General features: G+C 38.0%; 1 protein-coding gene and 1 pseudogene across 2 annotated transcripts in view; one reads left to right on the forward strand and one right to left on the reverse strand.

The window, feature by feature from the left end:
- Positions 1–558: 558 nt before the first annotated feature.
- On the reverse strand, positions 559–3334 carry LOC143681106 (heat shock factor protein 2 pseudogene; annotated as a pseudogene).
- Positions 2993–27051, forward strand: part of RAB3GAP2 (RAB3 GTPase activating non-catalytic protein subunit 2) — a 159543-nt gene continuing 135484 nt past the window's right edge. Inside the window, exon 1 of one of the 2 annotated variants that reach the window (XM_077157874.1) lies at positions 2993–3436. Coding sequence is in view for 1 of the 2 variants with exons in the window: in XM_077157873.1 (XP_077013988.1) it covers positions 6628–6742 (115 nt within the window). In the remaining variant the exon portion in view is untranslated. Of the gene's footprint in view, positions 3437–6505; positions 6743–27051 lie in introns of those variants that run through there. The other variant, XM_077157873.1, reaches the window with a different exon arrangement.

A 27051-nucleotide genomic window follows, 5' to 3' on the forward strand; every position in this document is an offset into this window, starting at 1 on the left:
ACATGGCAACGTCTGCCAGCTTTCTCTCCAGTCTTCTTGTTTCATGAAGGTTTCCCAGGGGATTTCTCCTTCTTCATCTCCAAAGGTCTAAAGCTTTTTCCAAAATGGTTCCTTCTAAAAGGCTTCAGTAAGCTATCCCACCTTGAATGGGTGAGTTATATCTCCATGGAAATAATAAAAAAATCCTACCCAGCAATATTGAACAAGGATTAAAGAACTTGGCTTTTCTGGGGTACACAACAGATTCAAACCAGCATCTGGCTTTTCCACAGGCACTTCAAATTTAACAAACCCAAGACTGAATTCACCCTATTATGGCTTTCACCTAAACCAATTCTTTTTGTGTTTTTTATCTAGGTTGGTGACATGACATTGCCACCTCCTCAGTCCCCCAAGCTGAACACTTGATCATTTTGGATCTCATCTTCCCTCCACACCACTTATAACTAATTGCATAACAAAAATCCATTCATTCTGCCTCCATAGTGCCTTTCCATCATCATTCCATCTCATTTAGAATATCGGTATGAGGTGTTATCTCTCCCTTCAGTCTTCCCACACATGGCTCCCCTATCATGTCATATCTCTTGTTTAAAAATCTTCAATTGGTTATCCCTTGCTCACAGAAGAAGACCCAGATTCCCCTATGTGGACTTTGAGGTTCTCCATAATCTGTGTCTAATCTAGTGATCTCATTTCATCTCCCTTTCCTGTGACTGTTTTTTCCTCATGAGACAAGCTTAGCAGTCAGAATTAATCTCTGCCTTATTTCTCTCATTGCCCTATAGCTAAAAGTCGCTCATGGTACAATTCACACTCTGCTTTTTGTTAGAGTTATTTGTGTTTGTGTCCCCCATAAGGTGGTGAGTTCCTGGAGAACTCGTCCTTTTCTTACCATAACACCTTTATGTAATGAGCTGTTCATAGATCTTTATTTATTTATTTATTTATTTTTCAATATTCATTATATTTATTTTACTAAATAGTAGGTTTGAAAAAAACACAAACCAGAAGACTTCTACCTAAAATGAGTCCAACTGAATGGATGGGGCTGATTCCATCCCATCCTTTTTACCATGTATATGGAGTTGGAACCATATCAGACAGTAAGCACTAATGAACATTTTGCCTTTCCTTTTGAGTATGAATGACTTCTTTGAACCAAGAGAGACAAACGAAGTTTTACAAGATACAGGCACTTTATGTTCCCAGTTTTAAAAATAAGCCAAGTGAAAAATATTTAATAAAAGTAACTGGGACAGAAAGCTTTAGGAGTCCTAACCATTACTTCTAGAGATTTACACTCAATGCAATCAGATAGCATCAAACAAGTAAAACAAACAAACAAAAGTTAAGCTGGGGTAAAAGGTATATAGGTAAAAAAGAATTCCAATTTGCTGCAAATGGAGAAAAATGGTCATTTGAATCCAACTTAAATTTATGCCAATAATGTGCATTAAATCTCACATAGCTATGCATTTAAATAACATCTGAGAGCTTAATGTGCAGTTAGTGAGAAAAGCAAAAGGTGCTTTAGATTCCACAGTATCTGACTAAACAAAACAAAGCAATTTACAAAAAAGTACCAAATGATACTTAAAAATAAATATTTCATCATTTTGATGAATATATACATGTATAGTCCAGTTTTGGGGGATTTAACTATCTAAAAGTGGCATATCACTATCCAGAGGTGCAGGAGCAAGTTCACATAAATAAAACAGTGTGGCTTCACTAGCTTCAGCTTCAGTCAATGGCTCCAGACTAACAAACTTACTTTGGGTTGGTTCTGGGTCCAGGCTGCTGTCCAGAAGCTCATCCACTTCTATGGGTTTATCTACAGAAGACATAACTTCTGATGATCCTGTGCTCCCCTGTTCAACAGTAGAAGTGGGGTTCCCATCAAGGAATGCAAGAAGTGGAAAGGCAGTGTACTGGACAAGCTGTTTATCTGGTTTGGGTTTAGATTTTCTTCCTTCTTCTGTAACTGGCTGCATTACATTGTTCTTGGTAGTTTCTAATCCCTTATTCTCTGGTTTTGTATTATTGATGTAATCTGTGGGATTCATCTGCACAGAACTAGTGAAAAGATCAACCAGCAGATCTGGGTCTATGCTAAACTGTCTTCCTGACAGCATGGCTTGGAAGTCCTCTAAACTACAATCAATACTGTCAAGATAATCCAACAGTTCAACCTTTCCCAAAAGATTGATGTTATCATTCAAAATGGAATCCATCATGGTCACGGGATCATCTGTGGTCAGACTGGAAGAGCCATTTAGCTGGACAGCACTAGACATGAGTGGGTTGGTGCCATCATTTTCGAACTTAGGGACTCACTGGGTGGTTCACTTTGATCCCCACTCTGAATAACGGGTGCATACTCATCTTCATTGTCGTCTTCAACAATGACAATATCAGGGTACTGGCTACAGCTAGAGGGATCAGATATAACATCCTCATTAGTTTCTGGAATAACTGGAATATTTTCTTCATCTGTATTATCATCAGTGACATCATAAATAATGATGTCATCAGAAATTCGCTCCCTTGGCTTTAAGCCTTCAGTCCTGTTGTGTGGAACTTTATGATGGTGATTATCAGCTGGTTCTTTGACTATGTGCTGAACCAGATTCTTCTTTTGGGCTCCATTCGTGTTTAGAAGTAGAGGCCTTTTACGTTTTAAACTCACAAGTTGGTTATTCTGAACCAATGTCACAATAAACTGGACAATCTTTCGAATAACTTGTTGCTGTTGTGCATGTTTTGCTCGTAATTCCAACACCTCCTTCCAAAGTGACTCATTCTCACTTTTCAATTCAGAAAGCCTAGACTCAATAGTCTCTTGTTTTATTTGAACCTTCTGAGCACTGCTTATAATTTTTGTTAAATCTTCTTGACGAATTTTATTTTCTTCTGGTTTTGAAGAGGAAACCTTCCTTTTAATGTTTTCCAGCAAATCATCCTGGCCTTGCTTGAAGTAAGGATGCTGAAATTCAACAGGACCATCTCGTTCCTGCTTTACAATTCCCGAGTCGATATGTACTACTTTACGGAAGCCATACATATTCAGTTGCCTCACAAAGCTTGCCATGTTATTGTGCTTGAAGTACCTGGGAAGAATTTCTTTTGCAAATCTTTGTTCATCCAAAACCAGAAAACTTCTCCATTCTGGCTCCAGGTGATGAACTCGTTGGTGTGGGCCTCCTCTACCAGAGTCCACAGCTTGCTGAGGAAAGCCGGCACGTTCGAACTCTGCTTCATTGTTAACGAGGCGCAGGGATTCCGAATTCTAGCCCCGCACGTGGCGGCGGCAGCGGCAGCTGCTCGCTGAGAACGCTCATAGATCTTTATTGAATAAAAACTAGTTGTATATAGCCCTTGCTTCTGTCTTCACAGACGTCAATACAAGGATGACCTTCAGCAAAGCCATCAGGTAAAGATTCACTGACCTTCCATTCCCTTTTCTCTGCTCTTTTTTCTTTCACTTAGAGATGCTCTGTGCCTTCAAGTTCACCCCTTCCCACCTGGCACTCTTAATGGGGTGCCTGCATAATCTACTCCTTCTGGGCTACTCCAACCATTCTGGGTAACTCCAACCAGACTTTTTCCTTCCTTTCAAAATCTACACATCCTTGGGATGGACCTTAGAGCCCAGCTTCTTCATTTTTTTTTTTTTTTGCCTTTTTTTTTGTTTTTGTATGCTGTATGGCAGGGTCACATTTCATTATTTTCCATGTGAGTATCCTGCTATTGTAGCACCATTTGTTGAATTTTTTTTTTTACATGGGCAGGCACCGGAAATCTAACGCGGGTCCTCTGGCATGGCAGGCGAGCATTCTTGCCTGCTGAGCCACCGTGGCCCCCAGCTTCTTCATTTTATAGATCAAAGAAGATAAGGCCCAGAAAGGCAACATAAATGAGCCTGATTAGTGGCAGAACTTGGGACAGCCCTAAGTCTCCTGAGTCCAAGTCTGTTGCTATTTCTTTCACACTTTGCTTCCCATTCTGCCTCTCGACCCCTTTGGCTTTGGGGTGCTGTTAAAGATTAGCAAGGACCTGATGTTAACATCCTCAGAAAGCCTCTCTCAAATTAATGACCTAAATTAATAATGAATAATGGAGAAATTCCATGATAGTGTCAGCAACTCTCCAGTTATTATTTTGGACAAAACCCTTTTCCTAACTCCTGAGCTCACACCTCAGAGAGACACTGTCTACACTGGGATATATAAAGCTTGCGTGTTTTCTGCAAAGTCCTTTCTAAAGACACTGTAGTTGGCGAGGTTCACTGTCTGACACAATCCTCCCACACTCCCCTGAACCATGGCAGCAGAACTCCAGAAGCAGCCCCTGTAGCTTTACAACTTCCTGAAGGCTGAGTTCAGTTCATGCTTCATAATTTCCGTGAAGGGTATCTTAAAGTCCTTAAAAACATTCATGAATGAATCTTTTCAATGCCTCTTGGAAGGACGTCAGGGACTTCACCATTGAAACTGAGCTAACGCAATAATGAAACTCAATGACTGCCACATCAGAAATAAATGAATGCTTCCAGGCAGAACAAAGGGCAGCAGAATTAGCCATGGGGAGTTATTTCCACAAGATGCATTTACCTGAAGAGGGACTTGAATGATTGTCAAGGAATGACACTGTCTTCTTCTAAAAAGTGTCCTGTATTCCTATTCATCCAGTAAGGCTAAAGATCTAAATTTAAATTTTATTTTAGTTCAGTATTTTGCACATATTTTAGGGGATCATCATCAGAACTGGATTATTCTACGGAGTGGTGATCTAAGAAAGCACTGCATTTTTTCAGGTGGAAAAAAGGAACACTGGAAACTTGCCTTTCTGCATGCTTTGATGATAGAATTACAGAGCCCTCATGCTAAAGAGGACCCTCTAATCCAACCTGTAATAGGACATATAATCCAACCCTGTAACCCAATTTAAAAATTATCTACATTCTTTTGTGAAAATCATTTTTTCTACAAACAGGAATTAATGGAGTAGGTACCTAAGTATTAAATATAGTTGTTATGTGAATAGGACTAAGTGTGTACACAGGCTTGACAGAAAAGAATGCTCCAGACCCATCTATTTGCCTGCAGTTTATCCCTGTGTGATTTTCTCTCTCATAAAAAGTAGATTATCTCTTTAGGTTTCCTTTACGAAGAGTATGAGTGCTTATAGTCCTTTGTACTAAGTAATTTCTTTTTTGGTTTTTACTTTTCAGAAAAATAACTTAAATGGGTTCAAGAATCCTCTCAGACACTTAGATCAATTTCCTCATTTAAAAAAGTAGGATAATATACATTGTTTCACAAAGGCAATGTGACCATATGATGGAACAATATACAAGGAAGTACTTTAAAAGATATAAAGAGTTTTGTAAAGGAAAGAGGTTTTTACTTCATGCACAGATTCCATTTCATTTATTCCTTCAACAAACTTTTATTGAGAACTGGCTATGCAGCATGCCCTATGCTAGATATTAGGGATACAAGGTAGAGTTAAATGAGAACCCGACCCTCCAGTACTTTACAACAACAAAAATCTGTTCCTGATCCTGACATCCCCCGCCAAAATCAAATCAAAACAAATAAAACAAAGCGAAAGCAACTAGGCAGGCCTCCCTGTTATACCGTCATAACACTTCAGACTTTTCTTTCTCAACTTTACCACAATTTCCTTTAATTTTTTTTATTAATTAAAGAAAAAAAGAAATTAACACATTTAGAAATCATTCCATTCTACATATGCAATCAGTAATTCTTAACATCATCACATAGATGTATGATCATCATTTCTTAGAATTTCCTTTAATTTTAATTTAATTTCCATTAATTGCTTAGTGCCTGTGTCAGTCACTAGAATTTTACCTTCACGAGAACAGGTACTTCATCTGTTCTGTTCCCTGCTCTACACTCAGCACCTTGCGTGGCTGACATAAAGAGACTAGCCACAAACATTTGTTGAATGGATGGATGAACGAACAAATGAAAAAGCAACCAGAGTATATAACACAGTACAACACACACCATATCGGGCATGCACAATACTAGGGGAATTTATAGGTGGGTCATTTAAAGCCAGTCTGGATGGAATTGGTTTCCGGAAGATAAATCAGTCTTGTTAGAATTCCATACTTGTATGATACCGTTCCCCACTGTACTGTCATTGACTTAACCCGAATTATTTTCTGTGAATTATCACGATCGTGCCAATAACAGGACATCAATAAGACTGGTTGAATGACTCAAAAGCTCTTGTGGCCACCATCCAGGGAGCTCAACTCTGGCTAACAGCTGTGTTCCTGGGTCACTTCCCGGCGTAGGCGGAGAACGGCCACGGAACGTCTGCTCCCAGCCGTCACGTCCACGTGAGACCCTCGGGAAGGACGCCCTCTTGTCACGTGACTCAGACCTCGCCTTCCGGGGGGCGGGCCTCGGCGCTTTGCGCACGCGCAGTGCTCCGGGGCGGTAGCCGGGGAGTGCGCCGACAGCTTCCGGTTTGCTTTCCCCGCCTCCTGCGTGGCCCGAGTTGTCCGGGCACCGAGGGAGTAGCCGAGGGGTGTTGGGGGTCGTGGGTAGGTGAAGCAGCGCCAGAGCGCGGTTTCCTGGAGCCATGGCCTGCTCCTTGGTCCAGTTCTGCTACTTCCAGGACCTCCAGGCCGCCCGGGACTTCCTGTTCCCTCACCTGCGGGAAGAGCCCCCCAGCGGTGGAGTGCGGAGGGACCCCAGTAAGTGCCCCTCACCTGGCCACTCCTTTTCCCGTCGGCCACCCCCGCCGCGCCCGCGGCCTTTGCTTGAGGGATTCGGGTCTCTGTCCGGCCCTGCGCCGCCCGCCTCTGCCCTCTGGGCCTCCGGGCCTCCCCCCTTTCCCCCTTCGCTCCTTGATAATCTCCTGCCGCCGCGTCTTCAAGCCCCGTCGGACTGTCGGCGTCGGGCTGCTCGCTCGCTTTTTTCAGCTTTTGTCCGGAACCGCCTCGCCCTCTGGCCAACAGCTGCGCCTTGCTTCCTGCTCTCGCCTCTGCCTAGCCTGCTTCCCCACCCCCTACTCCAAGCTTTCTCTCCAAGTCTCCTCTTCCTCTCCCCCTCCCTTCAAACCCAGGGTCTCTTGTTCCTTACCGACCCCTCCGTGGTCACATCCTTCTCCCCATCACTTGCCAGCTGTCAGCGCACGACCCTGGCAGCACTCCAACCCAGAGGCTTCTCCATTCCCGGGGCTGTGGCTTTCTGCCACCTCCCTTCTGAAAGTGTCGTTATCGGCCCACCCTCGCCGTTCTTCTATTCCCTTTACCCCATTCAGATTTAGAGAATAAATGGTGGCCAAGTGATGACTCCTAAGGCGGTGAGTGTCTCCCAAATAAGGAGAATAACCTGTTAGTTTAGAGGAATGAGAATTTACATCAGGAACATAAATTACAGTAATATGACCGAGAAAAGTTGATTTACTTTATTGACGTGAAAAACCTTTCACTCATCGCCATCCAGTTGTGTTCAATAAACACTTGCTTGTTTGAATGTAATATAAAATTCCAAGGCTGGTTTATTAGATACTGCGTTCCTGAGAATTTCCTGCATTTCTCTTTTGCAAAGGAATGTTTTCTGTGTTTTTCTTCATATTTCCATTCTGAATGTTTATTTAAACAAATAAGGTTGGAGGTCCCTGGCCTCTAGTAGGGTTAGTGGGGAAAACAAACAGCAGTTACCATATAATATGATTGAGATATATGTGAGGTGCTACGGAAGCCTCCCTTGAAGTTGTGATGGTTAAGCCTTACCTTTAAGTTGTAGTTAAATGAATAAGGGAGAGATAATAGCATGTGCAGAGGTAAATGAAGTGATATATAGAAAGCTAAGAAAAGCTGCATGGGTGGAGAGGAAGATGAGGGGAAGAGTGTGGGAGGGAAAGCTGCAGTTAGTAAGACTCTAGATCATGGGGAGTCCTGTGAAAGTTGTGGGGTGTTCTGAAAGATTTAAACCAAAAAAGACTTAGATTTGTACTTAGTGTAAGCAACAAAAGTTTACTGATACTTATTATGAGCCCTGGCAGCAGTGTGGAGGAAACAGGGAGATGGTTGTGAGGTGCTCTCAGTAATCCTAGGAAAAGATAGGATGTGAGCTTGAACTAAAATAGCCGCAGCAGGGTTTGAGAGGACAGGTCTTGATTAGAGAGCGATTAAGAAAGTAGAATCTGCAGGACCTACCTAGGGAAGGTCTGGTGTGGAGTAGGATGGGGAGGTATCTGGTAAGTGAGAAGGAGTTTAGCATTCCTTTACTTTGGCAAGGGTATACAATGAAGAAGACAGACTTGGACCCTTTGCATTTTAAATGTTTTGGCCTGTTCAAATGAGGAGTTCAAATAGAACATTAGATATAGAGGTCTGAAACTTGGTAGGGAATCCAGGACCAGAGCTTTTAATTTGGGAGTTACAAGCAAAGAAGTGTCAGTTCAGTCTCTCAAGGATTATATATACCATGAAGTGAACCGAGCCCTGAAGTTGGAACCTCCGAGGAGCACTGAATTTTAAGGGTCAAGTAGAGGTTACTGGGAAGGTGAAGGAGGAGGATCAGAGAGGAAAAGCAGGTGAACGTAACATTCCAGGTGCTGAGGGAGGAGAGAATTTGCTGAAGGTGAGGAGTGGTCAGCAGTTGTAAATGCAGCAGAAAAGCCGGGTGAGTTAAAGATAGAAAAGTGTTCCTTGACTTTGGAATGTTGGAAGTGACTGGGGCCTAGGACGGTTTCAGTGGAATGTTGGGGGTAGAAGGCATATTGCAGGAGTTTGAGGAGTTAAAATGAAGGTGATTGTTTTAAGAAGCTTGGCTGTCAAGGAGAGGATTTATAGGAATGTAGATAGAGGGAATTTAGAGAAAAGGAACACATTTTCTCTATCCTCCTGCTACTCCCCTGGTCCAAATCATCTTCTCTCACCTGTGCTATTGTACCAGTCTTCTGACAGGGCCTCCACTTCCACTCTTGGTTCCTTGTAATTATTACAAATTAGTCACAGTGACTATTTAAGACATTAATTAGATGACATTTCCCTGTTTATGACCCTCCATAGCTCTCCATTGCTCTTAATATAAATCCAGAGTTCTTACATAGCTTAAAAGGTCCTTGAGATTCTGCCTCCTGCCATTTCTTAGGCCTCATCTTTCTTTTGTGTCAGGCACTCTTCTTGTTTTTGAAACAGCTAAGCTTATTTGTATGAGTCCTTTGCTGTTGCTTCTGCTTTGGATACTCTGCGCAAATCTTTGCAGCCTCAGCTGCATCTTGTCATTCAAATTTGAGCTCAAATATTGACTCTTCCAGGTGATCTTTTCTGACCTTCTTTAAAGTCAGTTCTACCCCACTGACTTTGTGGCTCTCTTTTATTTCTTTATTACATCACTATATCTAGTACTGTCAAGTATGAGAACCTCTAGCCGCATGTGTGTATTGAGCCCTTGAAATCTGGCCAGTGCAACAGAGGAACTGACTTTTAAATTTAATTTAATTTTAATTTAAATAGCCACATTTGGCTACCATATTGTATGGCACAGTTATAAATGTTAAAACTCAGACACACACCTATTTGATACTTCTCCAAGATCACATAATGAAGGGTGGACCTGGAATATGAATTTAGTGCTGGCCAGTGAGAATGTAATCACACCCCAAACACCAGTGTTAATTAGCAGTATGTTTACAGGTTTGGAACTGTTTATTACTCTCTTAAGTCAAATTCTTAGTTTTAAGAGTTTTGGTGTTATTGGGGCTACCTATTGATTCAAGAAGAAAATAAACAGGAAGAATCTCTTAATGAGCCCCTTTGCAAAACCTATATTTTGCTGTTAAAATGGTGGTTTAATTTATGAATAAAAATCAGAAAAATAGCCTGTCCTGCTGTGGATAGTCAACCGGAATTCTTGGAATCACATGGCTATGGATTTCTTTAGCCATCCCTGGCCATCTTTTAATTTTCAAGGTTTTTTAAAGAGCTGTCCATCAAGTGTTTTAGTTGTCTGGCTGCTAAAACAAAGACCATGCTTAAACAACAGGAATTTATTGGGGCATGGTTTTGAGGCTAGAATTCCAAAATCAAGAGTCCTTCAAGGCAGTAGGTGACTTCCTTTCACTAGAAGACAGTGGCATTCAGGGACTGACTACAAGCAATCCTTGGTCCCTTGGCTTCTCTGTCACATGTCAGTGCAGTAGCAGGCTCTCCTGGCTTTCTGAGTTCTTCGCATGGCTGTCTCTCTCTCTGGTCTGAATTTTATCCTGTTTATAAAAGGACTCCAGTAATAGACCCATCTTGATTCAGTTGAACTACACCTTAATTAAAGTAACCTCATCAAAAGGTTCCTATTTACAATGGTTTCACACTCACAGGAATGGATTAAGATTAAGAACATGTTTTGAGCACCACATTAAGAAAACATAGATTTTTCTTAGGGTAAAGTTTTACTGAGTAAAAATAAAGTTAGAATGGATAAATACTTCCTGCCTACATTGAATTGTGATGGTGTTTGGCATTGTTTTTCTTTACTTTATTAGTATTATACATGGTTATTTGACTGAGAATCAAGAATCGTGAGATCACTTTTATTTTCCTAGTTTTTGTAGTTTGAGTTTCTTATCCCAGCTCATTCCCTATCCCAGGGAATATGTAAAACAAACAAACACCTTAATTACTTGCCATGAGTTATTTGTGCTAGGTAAGTGGGTAATTTTTTAGTTTAATAGCACTTTGCTTTTTGGATTTTTTTTTTTCATGGGCGGGCACCAGGAATCGAACCTGCCTCTCCGGCATGGCAGGTGAGAACTCTGCCTGCTGAGCCACTGTGGTCTGCCCAGTAGTACTTTTATTTTAATGTGAGCAGCTGCCATAGGTAGAGTGATAACTGGACCATGGGTACCTAGAATTTGTTACTACTTTCTTTCATATTTTAATTGTCAGAGAATAACAGTATGAGTTTATGTTACTGTATATCTTTAGTTATAAAACGAAACTGTCTTGTATAGCTTCAGGAGAAACCTTGAGCCCTTCTATTTCCCAATGCTTGCAGTAGTGATAATTATTAATAATTATTTCTATTTGGTCAAATGCCTTCTATTTGAGACATGAAATTTGGTCTCATTACTTTGAATTTGGTAGAATGGGTAGTAATATGGGCCTCCGCTTAACCTGTAGTGACATAATTTCGAGTAAGACTGGATTTCTGAAACAGAGCAATCTGAAATTTATAATTGAGTTGGACAGTCAGGTAAATAACTATAAACACAGAGTGTGACTGTTTAGAGATCATTTGAGTATTATAATATTGTGAATCTTTCTAATTTGCCTAACAGTAAAGTAATTTCCTGTTGACATACTGCAAAGATAGAGCTGCTTTCCTTCTTACCTCTTACTAGAGGAATTATGTTTTAGTCATCAAAGTCATTTTACTGAGAAAAATATTCTTTTTTAGGATAACGTAATTTCAGGGAATAATTTTGCATGATAGGATATTACAAAGGTATAAAATGTACTTTTTATACTTAAAGTATTATTTACCGGGGAGGGAAAAGTAATCTGAAAGTAGAAAATTTAAGAGGAATTTCAGAAGCCATATAACGTTATTGGATTGCTTTAGCTAGTTTAAGTTGGAAGAGTATTTTATGGATACAACTTTATAAGGAAATTGAATCTGGATTGTTCTTTAATTTCTTTGTTCAGCTAATACTTATTGAGCACCAACTATGTCCTAGGCCTAAAATGGGCTGATAGGTAAATAAAATAGTTCATTCTTCTCAGGAGCTTTCAGTTAATAAAGGGACATAGTATATAAACAAATAAGTACGTGAGTGTTATTGGTGATAAGCTGTAATTGGTATAGGGTAAACAGAGAACGAAGGAGTATTGGTCAGTTCTATAAGGGGACTCAGGAAACTCTTCATAAAGAAGGTGCCATATCCACCAACTCTTGGCAGGTTAGTAGATGTCATCCAAAGGAAGAAAAACTTGTCATGCAAGTGTTGTGAAGCAACTAGTGGCAAGTAGGAAAATGTAGTGGGAGGGCGGAGAGTGGTAAAAAGCAAAGCTGGAAAGGTCTGTAAAGGAGGATTTTATTTTATACAGTTTCTTCAGACTAATGGAATGGTTTTCTTTGGGATACACGGGAATTTGCCAAGGAACAGATTTGAAAACAGATAAAGTGAATCAGTTTCCAGATAGGCTTGTGAAAGTGGCTTCTTTCCCACCCTGCCTTCTTCCACTTTACTAAAAAAAGGCTTACCTATTCCTGATCTTACTATGGTAAGTTGCTCCAAGATATAAAAAGAGCTCCTTTGGGATGCTATCTTTTCTAGGCATCATACATTTCCCCATCCATCTCATTAAGAGATTTCCAAATAATTTTTACTTTTCGTGTTGATAATTAGTTATCAAAATGTGCTTATACATTTTGCATAGTGTGTTATGTCGTATGTTATATGCATGACATATTGTACAGTGAAATATTTATATTTTTCTCAGTGATCCAATAATAATTGCAGTAATTCTGGCAAGAAAAAGTCTTATGATCACAAGAAATAGTCATTTCTCAATTTATGCCCTTTTTTGCAGATAATTTTTTTTTTTTTTTTTTTTTTTTAATTTACATGGGCAGGCACTGGGAATCGAACCTGGGTCCTCTGGCACGGCAGACAAGCGTTCTTGCCTGCTGAGCCACTGTGGCCCACCCAATGCAGAGAAATTTTTGAATCAAAAATAAAAATCTGTGTTAATTAGGAAACATTCTGTGGAGGAAGTAAATTGGAAATAAGAGATCAGGGAGAAAAAGAATTCATAAAATTACATATAAGAAAGGATGTTGTTGGTGAGTCTCATTCTCCTGTAGTATGTATACCCCGTGAATAAATTCTAAAAGGCGATGATAGTTTTATTCTTAAATGTCCATGTTTACAGAATATCAGAAATTATATCCTTTCTACAGGGATACATACTCTTTAAAAATTCTTTTATGGTATATATGAGCAAAAAGTTTGGAGACCATTCTCCTTGGGGCTCAGTGCTTCCTAACCATTTTTGCATTTTAGCAAACATAGACAGTGAGATAGCTGCTCATGGTGGGAAGTGACCTATCTGAGATTCCAGTGCCCTAGGCCCTAACTCACTGCCCTGAAGTGGAAGGAATCACTGTCTTGGCTCACCTGTATCAGATTTGCAGTATACTGGAAATCTCTTTTATGGGTAGTGAGTAGCCATTGAAGGTTTTAAGCAAAAATATAGCATTTCAGAATTTGAATTTTAGACACATGGATCTGGTTGCCGTGTGTGGTAGTTAGATTCAGTTGTCAACTTGGCCAGGTGAAGGCACCTAGTTTTGTTGCTGTGGACATGGGCCAATGACACGTGAACCTCATCTGTTGCTAATTACATCTGCAGTCGGCTAGGAGGTGTGCCTGCTGCAGTGAATGATGTTTGACTTAATTGGCTGGTGCTTAAATGAGAGAGTGCAATGCATGTAGCGCAGCCCAAGCAGCTCGACATACCTCATCCCAGCACTCATAGTTCAGCCCAGGCCTTTGGAGATGCAGAAAGGAATCACCCCCGGGAAAGTTGTTGGAACCCAGAGGCCTGGAGAGAAGGCCAGCAGAGATTATTACCCTGAGCCTTCCCACGTAAGAAAGAACCTCAGGTGAAAGTTAGTTGCCTTTCCTCTGAAGAACTAACAAAATAAATCCCCCTTTTATTAAAAGCCAGTCTGTCTCTGGTGTGTTGCATTTCGGCAGCTAGCAAACTAGAACACCGAAACAGTTCAAAATTAAAGCAGGTGACCAGTCAGAAGATGCTTGTAGAAGTTCAGGTCAGGGCAGAAAGGCAGAACAAAGACAAAATGGGTTGGAATTTGGAATTTAGTAGATTTAAAAAGTGGGATTCTGTGAAAGGAATTTGAGCTGAGAAATCAGTTCATTAGGCTAGTATTTTATTTTTTTATTTATTTTTTAAAATTTATTAATTAAAAATAAAACAACACACATAATCAGTAATTCTCAATATCATCACTTAGTTGCATGTTCATCATTTCTTAGAACATTTGCATTGATTTAGAAAAAGAAATAAAAAGACAATAGAAAAAGAAATAAAACGAACACAGGAAAGAAAAAAAAAGATTATACCTACCATACCCCTTACCCCTCGCTTTCATTGATCACTAACATTTCAAACTAAATTTATTTTAGCATTTGTTCCCCCTAATATTTATTTATTTATTTATTTATTTATTTTAACTTTTTATTAATTAAAAAAATAAACAAACAAAACATTAAGAGATCATTCCATTCTACATATACAATTGGTAATTCTTAATATCATCACATAGTTGCATATTCATCATTTCTTAGAACATTTGCATCAATTTAGAAAAAGAAATAAAAAGACAACAGAAAAAGAAATAAAACGATAACAGAGAAAAAAAAGATTATACATACCATACCCCTTAACCCTCGCTTTCATTTACCACTAACATTTCAAACTAAATTTATTTTAACATTCGTTCCCCCTATTATTTATTTTTATTCCATATGTTCTACTCTTCTGCTGATATAGTAGCTAAAAGGAGCATCAGACACAAGGTTTTCACAATCACATAGTCACATTGTGAAAGCTGTATCATTATACAATCATCCTCAAGAAACATGGCTACTGAAACACAGCTCTATATTTTCAGGCAGTTCCCTCCAGCCTCTCCATTACGTCTTGAATAACAAGATGATATCTACTTGATGCTTAAGAATAACCTCCAGGATAACCTCTCAACTCTGTTTGAAATCTCTCAGCCATTGACACTTTATTTTGTCTCATTTTGCTCTTCGACCCCTTTTGGTCAAGAAGGTTTTCTCAATCCCTTGATGCTAAGTCTCAGCTCATTCTAGGGTTTTTCTCAATCCCTTGATGCTGAGTCTCTGCTCATTCCAAGATCTCTGTCCCACGTTGCCAGGAAGGTCCACACCCCTGGGAGTCATGTCTCACGTGGAAAGGGGTAGGGTGGTGAGACTGCTCATTGTGTTGGCTGGACAGAGAGGCCACATCTGAGCAACAATGAGGCTCTCTTGGGGGTGACTCTTAGGCCTAAATTTTAAGTAGACTTGACCTATCCTTATGGGGTTAAGTTTCATACGAACAAACCCCAAGACTGGGGGCTCAGATTAGGGTAGTATTTTAGAGACTTTATTTTTTGTGAGTGAGGAGAATGGACAGCATCATACATGGATTCAAAGACCTGTATATCAGACAACTTAAGTAGAACTTAAGATATTGTGCTCTGGAACATGGTTAGATGTCTCCAAAAAAAAAAATACATGGGAATATCTTCTGGTACTAGCTTGCCTGGATCTGAATCCCAGGCCTGCCACTTATCAGTTAGTGACCTTGAATGAGTTACTCAATCTCTCTGAAACCTCATCTGTAAAATGGAGATAACAGTAGTTTGTACCTCATAAGGAGGGTTGCTCTGCTTAGAATAGTGCTCTGCATGTAGTAAATACCGTATGTGTTTATTATTTTACTACAAAGGCATTGAGATTGAAGGTGCAGTAGTGAAGTTTTGTTTCCTGAAATAGGAAAATGAAGAAAGCATGAAATCTAAAATGTAATTTTGAACATTTTTGTCTCCCAATTTATAAATCCCATATCTGTAAACATTTGATTTTATCTAAGTATTCTCATTTATAATGTGTATGTTCAGATTGTTTACTGCCCCACCAGTTTTTTTTTTTTCCACTTTTGGAAAAATAGATGATGCCTTATATTTGAAGCCATCTTTTCTTTACTTATTTTAAAAATAATGGTTTTGAAAACTGTTTAGCAAGGTTTGGAAACAACTTACAAAGTAAAAAAAATCAGTATACAGTTGTTTAATGTTAAGAATGGGTTTTGCAATTGTATTTGTAACTGCAAAAAAAAAAAAAAAAATTGAAGCAAGTTAATGCCCAGTACTAGGAAATTGGCTAAATAAATTACGCTATATTTATACTGTGGAATAATGTAGAACTGTGGAAAAATAATGACAAAAATCTGTAGTTATTGCCATGGAATACTTTTTGCTGTGGAGTATATATGGGTAATTTTTTCCCCTCTATTTACAACTTTTTGGTAATATCAGAATTATGTGGTATTTGCCTGTTGATGTTTCTGTATTCTGCATTGGATTTGTGAGCCATTTTAGGACAGGGGACAAGCAGTATATCCATGATATCCTCAACAGTAGCACAATACCTGAGATGTAATAGGGACTTAATAATGAACAACTGTTGTGAGTAGGATTATATCTGAGTTGGTATTTGGCCTTGTTTTAAAAATGCTGTGATAAAACATGCTATCTGCGTTTTTTTTTTTTTTTAATATGGGCCCAAAGTGTTCCAGTTTCTCACGTAATACTGTTCAGATGATCAGGCTTTCTCTGTATGCTAAAAAAAAAACTACAAGTAATAGCAGAATTAAGCTGGTAATTGGGGGGGAGACTTAGTTTAAGTATAAGGAAAGTTTTCTCACAGGGACAGTAGTTGAATATTAAAATGAGTTAGGGAAGGAAGATGTAGAATTGGCTTCTTTAGAATATGTCCATTTTATTCACTGGCAATATTTATATACTTTCACTCACATTTCATAGTTGCATATCCTCCCTCACCTTATTAACCATGTTTATCTTTTTCTGCTGCTTTGGATATCAGTAAACCAATAACACAGAAATATGAGATTGTAAAGAGTGAAATTATAAATGTGGTGTAAGCTCTTATCTACAGAATATATATTTGCTTTCTAGTCAGTGACTTCTTTTGAAAAACAAAGGAAAAAAGAATAAGACATTAAATTTCTTTAGGTTTCCAGATTGTTTTGTCTTTCTCTTTGTTTATTTTTAAAAGGTGGGCTTAAAGATTTGTTAGGTTTTTAGGTGAAGAAACCTTATTTATTTTTATAAACTTTTTAGGACAGTCTTACCTGAGGACAGGAAAATGAACTTTATTCCTGTTTTAAGATGTTTTCAACTTTGCCGTTTTGTGAATTGATTATCAGAATGTATGTTGTTGTTATATGATATGAAGGGTCACTTATATGAATACAGGAGTCGTTAGAATTCTAGAACTGAAAGGGTCCTTAAAGATCAATCTGATTTAATCACGATGATTTGGAAGAAATAAACCCTGGGTGTTGAAATTGAATGGCCTCTTCATTTTCGAATGCTAGGTATTTTTATGTGCTCAGAGGAATATTCTGATATGAAATGATTTTTGCCTTTCAGTTTCCCTAGAAATAGTAAAAGGTTAGTAATTCTGAGCCATGAAAAATAAATAAGTGAGTTCTCTATCCTTTAATCTTTTTTTTCTTTGTACTATATGATGCTTTCCTTGCCTACCCAGAAATATCCAAGTAAAAGTTGTTGAACCCCCATGAATTATTTACAAGTCATAGGTTCTAGAGGTTCTTGCTTTTTATAGAAACAAGTTCATTATCTCTTTTTCTTGCCTCAAAACGGAAATGAATTTGCTTCTGTGTTAATAGGATCTTTTATTAGATAATGGGGATTAAATTAACTTTCTTTTCCTCACATTTAATGGTTTCATTTTCTTACTCAGTTTTTGATCTCGACATACTCATATTGGAAAAAGCAAATACTGTCAAATTAATTGTTCTCATCTAGAATTCAATTTCCTTTCAAGCTTCGGGTCTTCATAAACAGACTCTTCAGAAGCAAATCAGAATAATGTGTTTTGGAAATTAAATAAGGCTGTGGAAAGCAAAAGTTGAATTTCTCATTTGAGCTTTTGTTGGTAGAGTTATTCTTTAACTGGAAATACTGCTACAGAAGGCATCTGAATATATATATTTTTAATGAGTGAATTAAAATGTTTTCTCTGTGATTTGAAAGTTTCAGTGACTGTATCACCAGTTAAGTGAGAGGCTGACAATTTTTTTTATATTAGTATAATTCAGTTTGTCCGGGGAAAAAACCCTCTCTAGAAAATAATGTGGTTTTATTTTACATTTTTAGGTTACTGATTTTTATTCATTCAAGCAAAATATTTTACTTGATAAGGGTAATTAAAAAGAGTTTATATTTGTGCTACCAACTATTCTAGACTATTCAAAATAGACCTGTTAGGTATATAGGTATAAAAAAGTTAAGGAATGTGAAGTCAGGTTACTAATAAATAAGGAAGTAGTTGCCTTTTTGTACTATTATGTATAATTTCATCTTGCTCCTCTTTGTTATTCTCCATATCACATAACGTGAGGAGCAACTTATTAACTTTATGTGTATATAGAGAAGAAGATATGATTCAGCAAGTGAGATGGACTGACAAAATATTTTAATCTGGCAAACCTGACAGACTCAAATTGAATCCTCAATACAATCCTTAATTTTCTGTGAATTTTAAGGAAAAATGGCTAAGAATATGAGAAGAATAGATTTTAAAGGATGCTAATTCCACCAAAAAGGTGTGGCTAAAATAAAATAAAAAATAAAGGTTAAAAACTAAGTAGAAATGTCTCTTGGGCCTAGAAATGTTATTTTATCGGTAGGTTGTACAAAAAATGAGATGAGAAAGAAAACCCAGTTAAAACATGAACGTTGAAGATATTTTACTTACATCTGGAATGCTGTTCTGATGTAATGTAATAGTATAATGACTGCTTTAGGAGCAACATCTGGCATGTGGCTTATTGTATGAAAGTAACAAAGACTAGCGAAGCATTCTTAAGATCTATTTTTAGATTTCTCCAGTAGGCAGTATTCGCTATTTTTGAGATATTTTCACTTACAGCCTGTCGTATCTCTGTCAAAAAAAATATTTGCGTAATGGAGTACAGACAGAATTTATGAATGATATGGATGATTTCTTTCTTTTTTCATTGCCACCTTCAATATCACTTGTGTTTATTTGGAAACTCGGTTTCCTTTGTAACTGTTTTTTTCTACCCTTACCAAGAAATTAAGTAGTTGAAAGTTTCACAAAATTGAATAAGTATATTAGTTTTCCTATTATTGATACAGGATCTTTTGTTAGCTCAGGTACAAGTTTTGTTTCAAAATGTTGAAAAATACTTTATGTGTGTGTATGATGAAATATGAAGATCCATTAATTTCTATCAAGCCATTTATTCTGAACTAGATTTCTAGAGGAATTTTTCCTTCTTAATCAAATTCTGTCATTTAGACTAGAGGTAGAACAAAAATACTGTATTTTTCCTATTATTTTTCAGTCAAAACTAAAGTTAGAAATTGGTACTTTTTAATCGTTCTATGTAGTTAAAATGGAATGGAATAGAAGAGAATTGTCAATACTATTACAATTTTACATAGGAAAGTTTTTTGTAAAGATGTCTTTGATCTTGGATATATAGTCTATGTATGTAAAGTTTATAAAAATAAAGTTCTGTCTTGCATTCCTATTGAAATGCAAATTATAGAATAAACAGCTAATTTTTAAAATATTAATTTAAACCCAGCTGCTTTTAAGGAGATTGTATGTGTGGGGGGAGCATTTTGAATATTTTAATTCAAAGACTTTTTCATTTAGCATTTTAATTCAGAGACTTTATTCATTTCAAGAACACAAGTACTTATTGTGTTCTTGAAAATATTTATATATGTGTGTGATTTAAGTGTATGTACACATATAGAAGATACAAACTTGCCTCTAATTGTTTAGTTGTCTAGACAGGTGTACATTCATGATAAATTAGATAATTACCAATTAACGATGGACCAAAGATCCAAAGCAGTGTATGATTAAGTTCTGAGTGAAAAACACAGTCAAATGCTTTGGCTTCACTGTTGAGGAAAAGATCCTTGATGGATGAAAGAAAACTTCATAGAGGATTAATGTGAGTCCTGGAAGAGAAGTTGGGTTTGGAGAGGTAGAGAGAAATGGGAAGCCATCAGTTGAGAGGTACAGGATGGGCAAATGCACAGAGTAGGGTGAGGATGATGTATTTGGAGAGTGATAATTGTAATAGCTATTGAGGGCATCTATGTGCCAAGTATGTAACATACATTGATTCATTTAATCTTCATAACAATTCGGTGAGGTGACCACAGTTGTTACCTTTGTTTTGTTAAAGAGGAAACTGAGGTACTAAGAAATTAAATAGTTTGTCAGTGGTCATAGAACTCTTTAGGGGTAGAACTGGGCATCCAACCAGGCAGGTTAACACCAGAGAACTAATGTTGCTCTAGAACTGTACTGCTTTATATTGCATATGTGACTTGCATTGTGTTTCAGTTGCATAGTGCTATATTGAAGGCTGCCCGCAGTGAGTGAAGGACCCACCCGAGTGAAGAAGAGAAAGGAGAGGGGGGGCACACGAAGGAAAAAAATATTTAGGATTGGCTGAGACTGGCATTTAAGTTTGTTCTTTTTTTTTTTTTAAGTTCTATAATTTATTTTATTTTTAAAACTTTAAATTAATTTTTAAAAAATATAACAAGAAATAAAAACATTCTTAACATATGATCGTTCTGTTCTACATATATAATCAGTGATTCACAATATCATCACATAGTTGCATATTCATCATAATCATTTTTTAGAACATTTTCATCAATTCAAAGAAAGAAAAAGAAAACAGAAATAAAATTCATACATACCATACCCCTTACCCCCCTCCCTTTCATTGATCACTAGCATTTCAATCTACTAAGTTTATTTTAACCTTTGTTCCCTGTTATTTATTTTTATTCCTTATGTTTTACTCATCTGTTTATAAGGTAGATAAAAGGAGCATCAAACACAAGGTTTTCAGAATCACACAGTCACATTGTGAAATTAAGCTTATTCTTGAAGCTAGTGTTGCTCAGAGTGTGAACTGTGGACAGCCTTCCTTAGATTTGGGGAGTGGGAGAGTTGATAAATGTAAATTCCTGGAGCCATTACAGACTTCATGAAACAGATTCTTTGAGAGTGGGTCTATCCCCGAAACATCAGTCATCCCTAACTGTTTTAATCTCTTCCTTGCAAATGTTTTACGGTTCTGTAGAGGGGGGAGGGGGATTTGCAGGAGAAACTAACTGTTGTTTTGTGAAAGCAATAAATGAGAATGCACTTTTATTAATTTTCCATTTTTTAACTTTTTTATTAATTTTTAAAATTTTAAAGTATTACAAGAAAGAAACACAAACTTTCTTAACATATACTCATTCCATTCTACATATGTAATCAGTAATTCACAATATCATCACATAGTTGCATATTCATCATCATGATCATTTCTTAGAACATTTGCATCAATTCATGAAAAGAAATAAGACAACAGAAAAATAAAATGAAAACAGAAAAAAAAATTATATATACCATACCCCTTACCCCTCCCTTTCATTGATCACTAGCATTTCAACCTAAATTTATTTTAACGTTTGTTTCCTCTATTATTTATTTTTATTCCATGTATTCTACTCGTCTGTTGACAGGGTAGATAAAAGGAGCATCAGACACAAGGTTTTCACAATCACACAGTCACATTGTGAAAGCTATATCATTATACAATCATCCTCAAGAAACATGGCTACTAGAACACAGCTCTACATTTTCAGGCAGTTCCCTCTAGCCTCTACATTACATCTTGAATAACAAAGTGATATCTACTTGATGCATAAGAATAACCTCCAGGATAACCTCTCAACTCTGTCTGGAATTTCTCAGCCATTGACACTTTGTCTCATTTCACTCTTCCCCCTTTTGGTCGAGAAGGTTTTCTCAATCCTTGATGCTGGGTCTCAGCTCATTCGAGAATTTTTCTCACTCCCTTGATCCTGAGTCTCAGCTCATTCTAGAATTTCTGTCCCACGTTGCCAGGAAGGTCCACAACGCTGGGAATCATATCCCATGTAGACGGGGGGTGGGGGGTGGGGGGTGGGGGGGTGGGGGGTGGGGGGTGGGGGGGGGGGGGGAGGTTTGCTTGTTGTGTGGGCTGGAGAGAGAGGCCACATCTGAGCAATGAAAGAGGTTCTCTTGGGGGTGACTCTGAGGTCTAATTTAAAGTAGGCTTGGCGTATCCTTTGTGGGGTTAAGTTTCATATGAACAAACCCCAAGACTGGGGGCTCAGACTATAGCTTTGGTTGTCCACACTGCTTTTGGGAATATCAGTAATTCAACTTGGGGAGGTTGAATTTTTCCCCGTTCTCATCATTCCCCGAAGGGGACTTTGCAAAATACTTTTCCACTCACTGGTCAAATCACTCTGGGATTCACTGGGGCATCACTCTGGACAAACCAACAAAATCTCATGTTCTACCCAAGGTTCCATGTACTTATGTTGTTCAGCCAACTATCTACATAAGTTATATTAGGAAATGCACTATCAAAATATAAATTTTGTACCAAATAAACATTTTTTTGCTTTAGTCTCACACATAAGTTGAAATTTTAAAATATTAATTACCATCTATTTTCAGTGCCCTGGAGCAACGACATTCCTTGGTTCTTCCTCATGCAAAAACATTTTTAAACTTTGTATATTTAGTCACTGTCATTATACACTCTAGGCATTCCTGGATTATAACATCTCAATCTTTATCATCTATCTTTCTATCTGATTTCATTTATGCCCCCAGCCCTCCTCCCTCTATCATTCTCACATTCAGCTTCATTCAGTGTTTTAATATAATTATACTACAGTTAGGTAGTATTGTGCTGTCCCTTTCTGAGTTTTTATATTCAGTCCTGTTGCACAATCTGTATTCCTTCAGCTCCAGTTACCCAATATCTTGCCCTATTTCTGTCTCCTGATGGTCTCTGTTACCAGTGAATTCTCCAAGTTTATTCACTAATCTCAGTTCATATCAGTGAGACCATACAGTATTTCTCCTTTTGTTTCTGGCTAATCACACTCAGCATAATGTCCTTAAGGTCCATCCATGTTGTTACGTACTTCATAACTTGATTCTGTTTTACAGCTGCATAATACTCCATCGTATATATATGTCACAATTTGTTTAGCCACCCGTCTGTTGATGGGCATTTTGGCTGTTTCCATCTCTTGGTAATTATAAATAATGCTGCTATAAACGTTGGTGTGCAAATGTCCGTTTGTGTCCTTGCCCTCATATTCTTTGAGTAGAGACAGCATATAGATGGGTCCTGTTTTTTAATCCGTTCTGCCAGTCTATGTCTTTTGATTGGGGAGTTTAATTTGTTAATATTTAGTGTTATTACTGCACAGGTAGTACTTTCTTCTACCTTTTTGCCTTTTGGATTTTATATGTCATATCTAATTTTCCTTCTTTTTACCTTGACTCATAGTCTTCCTTTCTACACTCTTCTCTGCATCTCTCTTCTGTCTTTTCCATATCTGTCTATAGTGCTCCCTTTAGTATTTCTTGCAGAGCTGGTCTCTTAGTCACAAATTCTCTCAGTGATTTTTTTGTCTGAAAATATTTTATTTTCTCCCTCATTTTTGAAGGACAATTTTGCTGGATATAGAATTCTTGGTTGGGAGTTTTTCTCTTTTAATAATTTAACTATATCATTCCACTGTCTTCTCACCTCCATTGTTTCTGCTGAGAGATCTACGCATAGTCTTATTGGGCTTCCCTTGTATGTGATTGATTGCTTTTTTCTTACTGCTTTCAAGATTCTCTCTTTCTCTTTGAGCTCTGACATTCTGATTAGTAAATGTCTTGGAGTATGTCTACTTGGATCTATTCTCTTTGGGGTATGCTGCGCTTCTTGGATCTGTAATTTTAAGTCTTTCATAAGAGTTGGGAAATTTTCGGTGATAATTTCCTCCATCAGTTTTTTTCCTCCTTTTCCCTTCTGATCTCCTTCTGGGATACCCACAACACGTATATTTGTGCACTTCATATTGTCCTTCAATTCCCTGAGGCCCTGCTTGTATTTTTCCATTTTTTTCCTTATATTTTCTTTTTCTTGTCGAATTTCAGATGTTCCGTCCTCCAGGTCACTAATTCTATGTTCTGCCTCTTGAAATCTACCATCATAGGTTTCCATTGTTTTTTTCATCTCTTCTACCATGCCTTTCATTCCCATAAGTTCTGTGATTTGTTTTTTCAGACTTTTGATTTCTTCTTTTTGTTCATTCCTTGCCTTCTTTATATCTTCCCTCAGTTCATTGATTTGGTTTTTGATGAGGTTTTCCATGTCTGTTTGTATATTCTGAATTATTGTTTCAGCTCCTGTATCTCATTAGAATTGTTGGTTTGTTCCTTTGACTGGGCCGTATCTTCAATTTTCCTAGTGTTATTTGTTATTGTTTGTTGGTGTCTAGGCATTTAACTACCTTCATTAGTTTATTCTGGAGATTGCTTTCCCTTCTTTTACCTAGGGTTTTCTTGCTGGATGAATTTGTTGTCTATCTGTTCTTTGACATTCAGTTCAGCTTTTTCTGGACTTCTAGCTTAGGTTTTGTTTAACAGAGAATTTTTCAATTCTTGTTTTCTTGTTTCTTGCCCTGCTTGTATGGAGCCTTTCCACCACCACCCTCAGGAGGGTCTACTTAGATATTATAGACCCCAGCCGGGGTTTCCCAGACCAAACTGGCCTCCTATCAGGAGTAAAGAGTCACCTGTGTCAGTTTTCCCTGAGGGTGAGACCCAGCAGGTTGAAAGACTTTCCTGTGAAGTCTCTGGGCTCTGTTTTTCTTATCCTGCCCAGCATGTGGTGCTTGTCTGCCTGCAGGTCCCACCAGCATAAGAAGATGAGGTACCTTTAACTTTGGCAGACTCTCCCTGCTGGAGGTGTGGTGGAGACAGAGGAGAGGTTGTAGGCTGGTTTTAATGGCTTCAAATTACCAAGCCCTGGTGTCTGAATTCCTTGAGGGAGGGATTCCACCTGAGTTGGGCTTCACCCCTCCTCTGGGGCAGGTGCACAGGCTCTAGACAAGCCCTGAAGCGAGCTTGTTTCTGCCTATGCCTGGGGCAGTTGCAGCCTGAGAAGCCCTGCCCCTGAATATTAAAGCAGTCAAGCCTTTGTAGAAACACAGCCACAAAAACCTGTTTTTTTTTTTTTTTTCTTTCCTGTTTCCATCTTTCCTGTCCTTTGGCGCTGGGGCAAAAATGATCGATCACTGCTTTGACCAAGTTCACCTGAGCTGGGGGCCTATTTTTAGTAGTCAAAATTTGTTAATTAATTCCACAATTGGCATTTGGTTGGACAGCCCCTGCTGCTGGTAAAGTCTCTTTCCTTTCCCTTCTGGGAAGCAGCCTGTGAGGGAGGGTTGCCGGCTGCTGCGGTTTTGGGAACTCACGGTTCTGGGGGGGCTCGCTGCCGGTCCAGCTGGTCCAGACTGGGGTACACTGTGTGTTCGGTCACTGACGTGGCCCCAGGAGCTGTTCTGTACTGTTTCTGGTTATTTCGTAGTTTTTCTGAAAGACAAACTACAACGCGCACGTTGTTAAGCCACCATCTTGGCCTTAATTTTCTATTAATTTTGTTGGATTGTACTTTTTCTGTAAAATGAAGGACATGATTGGTTATGATTGTCATTTAAAGAATTACCTTTTAGAAACTGGGTAATTACAGCCTATTTATTTAAAAAATGAGAAAGAATATATACATTAACCCTGTAGTTTATAGTTCATCCTTTAACTTAAATGGTGCCACATAAGGCAGACAATTGTCAGTGGTTATGTGATTTGGTAGTTTGTAGACTCAGATCATCCTAAGGAGGAAGGTGATTTTCCTGGCTTCCTTAATCTAAAATATTCTTAGTTAAACTGTTTTATCTCTTAAATTGTGCTTTGAACTTTCCTTTCAAATTGTCCTGGCCTAGTTGGCAGAGGGAGTTCAAGTAGAGTCAAGAGGCTGCTCTGGAGGTGGCTCTTAACGCAAGCTTCAGGTAGACCTTGCTCCCTATCATAGCTGCCAACCCCCAACCAGGACCATTCCAGCCAATCCTAAAGAACACCTAGGACAATATATAAGATTCCACAAGTGTTCCAGGCACTAGAGTAACTTTCCAGAAACCTACAACATCCAGATGGGTCCCTGGTCCAGATAAGTCCTGAAACGTAGCCCAGCCTCCCCAGAACATCGGATAGTTCATCTCCCTACCCCGTATTAGTGACAGACCCTTCCAGTATGAAAAAGTTAGAATTGCCATAGCCTAAACACCCCTAAAGAGAGGGATGGAGAGATCAAAGGTGATGGTGGTGTTATACAGAGAAGATAGGATTTAGCAAATGAGTATGAATGCTGGATCATTAAATTGGTATCTCTTTCAGTCTCCAGTGTTTTACAGCAGCTAGAAGTAAAACCTAAAATTGTGAAATTGTAACCCATGTCAAACTCTGAAATATGTTCTACAACTGATTGTGGTGCAGTGCTTTGAAATTTATAGCTTTTTGTATGTATGTTATTTTTCACAAAAAAAAAAGTAGGAAAAAAAGTTGATTGTGATGATATAAAAAATTTAAGCCCTCTGACCTCCTATATTCTCAGAGCAGCTAGAAGGAAAAACCTGAGAGGGTCGTATTTTAGCCCATGACAAAATCTGGGATGTGTCCTGTAACTACTTGTTGAAGAGTGCTTTGAAAACTATTGCTTTTTTATTTCTTTACTTTGTGTATATGTTATACTATACAATGAAAAAGTAAAAAAAAAAAAAAAAAAAAAAATCCAAGTTAAACATTCATGGTTAGAGTACACCCTAGGAAATGTTATGTATTTTATGTTGCCTCTATTGACGAAGTATTTGTCCCTAACATCTTGCATTGCAGTGTTTATCATTACAATGCATAGTTTCCATGTTAAAAAGAAAATGTCTTGGCCTAGAGGAGACTGATTTCTTTATTGTTCTAAAAGACAGTCATGGTGAATTATTTTTTAGTTTCTTTATAGTAATTTACAGGAAATTAGGTTAAATGAGTCTTATTTCTCATTAACCATGAGTCTATGGTTACGTATATTTATAAACTTCAAGGCCTTGCAGTAGTCTTTTATATTAACCTAGAACAGTGCAGAGTTCTCAAATATATAGGTTAAGTAAATTGCTATGGTTATCTATCACCTTAATCTCTGATTAGTTAATAAACACACCAATGATATTGACCGAAGAACACCAT

Source organism: Tamandua tetradactyla, chromosome 4 (genome assembly GCF_023851605.1).
Source record: "Tamandua tetradactyla isolate mTamTet1 chromosome 4, mTamTet1.pri, whole genome shotgun sequence".
NCBI classification, from domain to species: domain Eukaryota; kingdom Metazoa; phylum Chordata; class Mammalia; order Pilosa; family Myrmecophagidae; genus Tamandua; species Tamandua tetradactyla.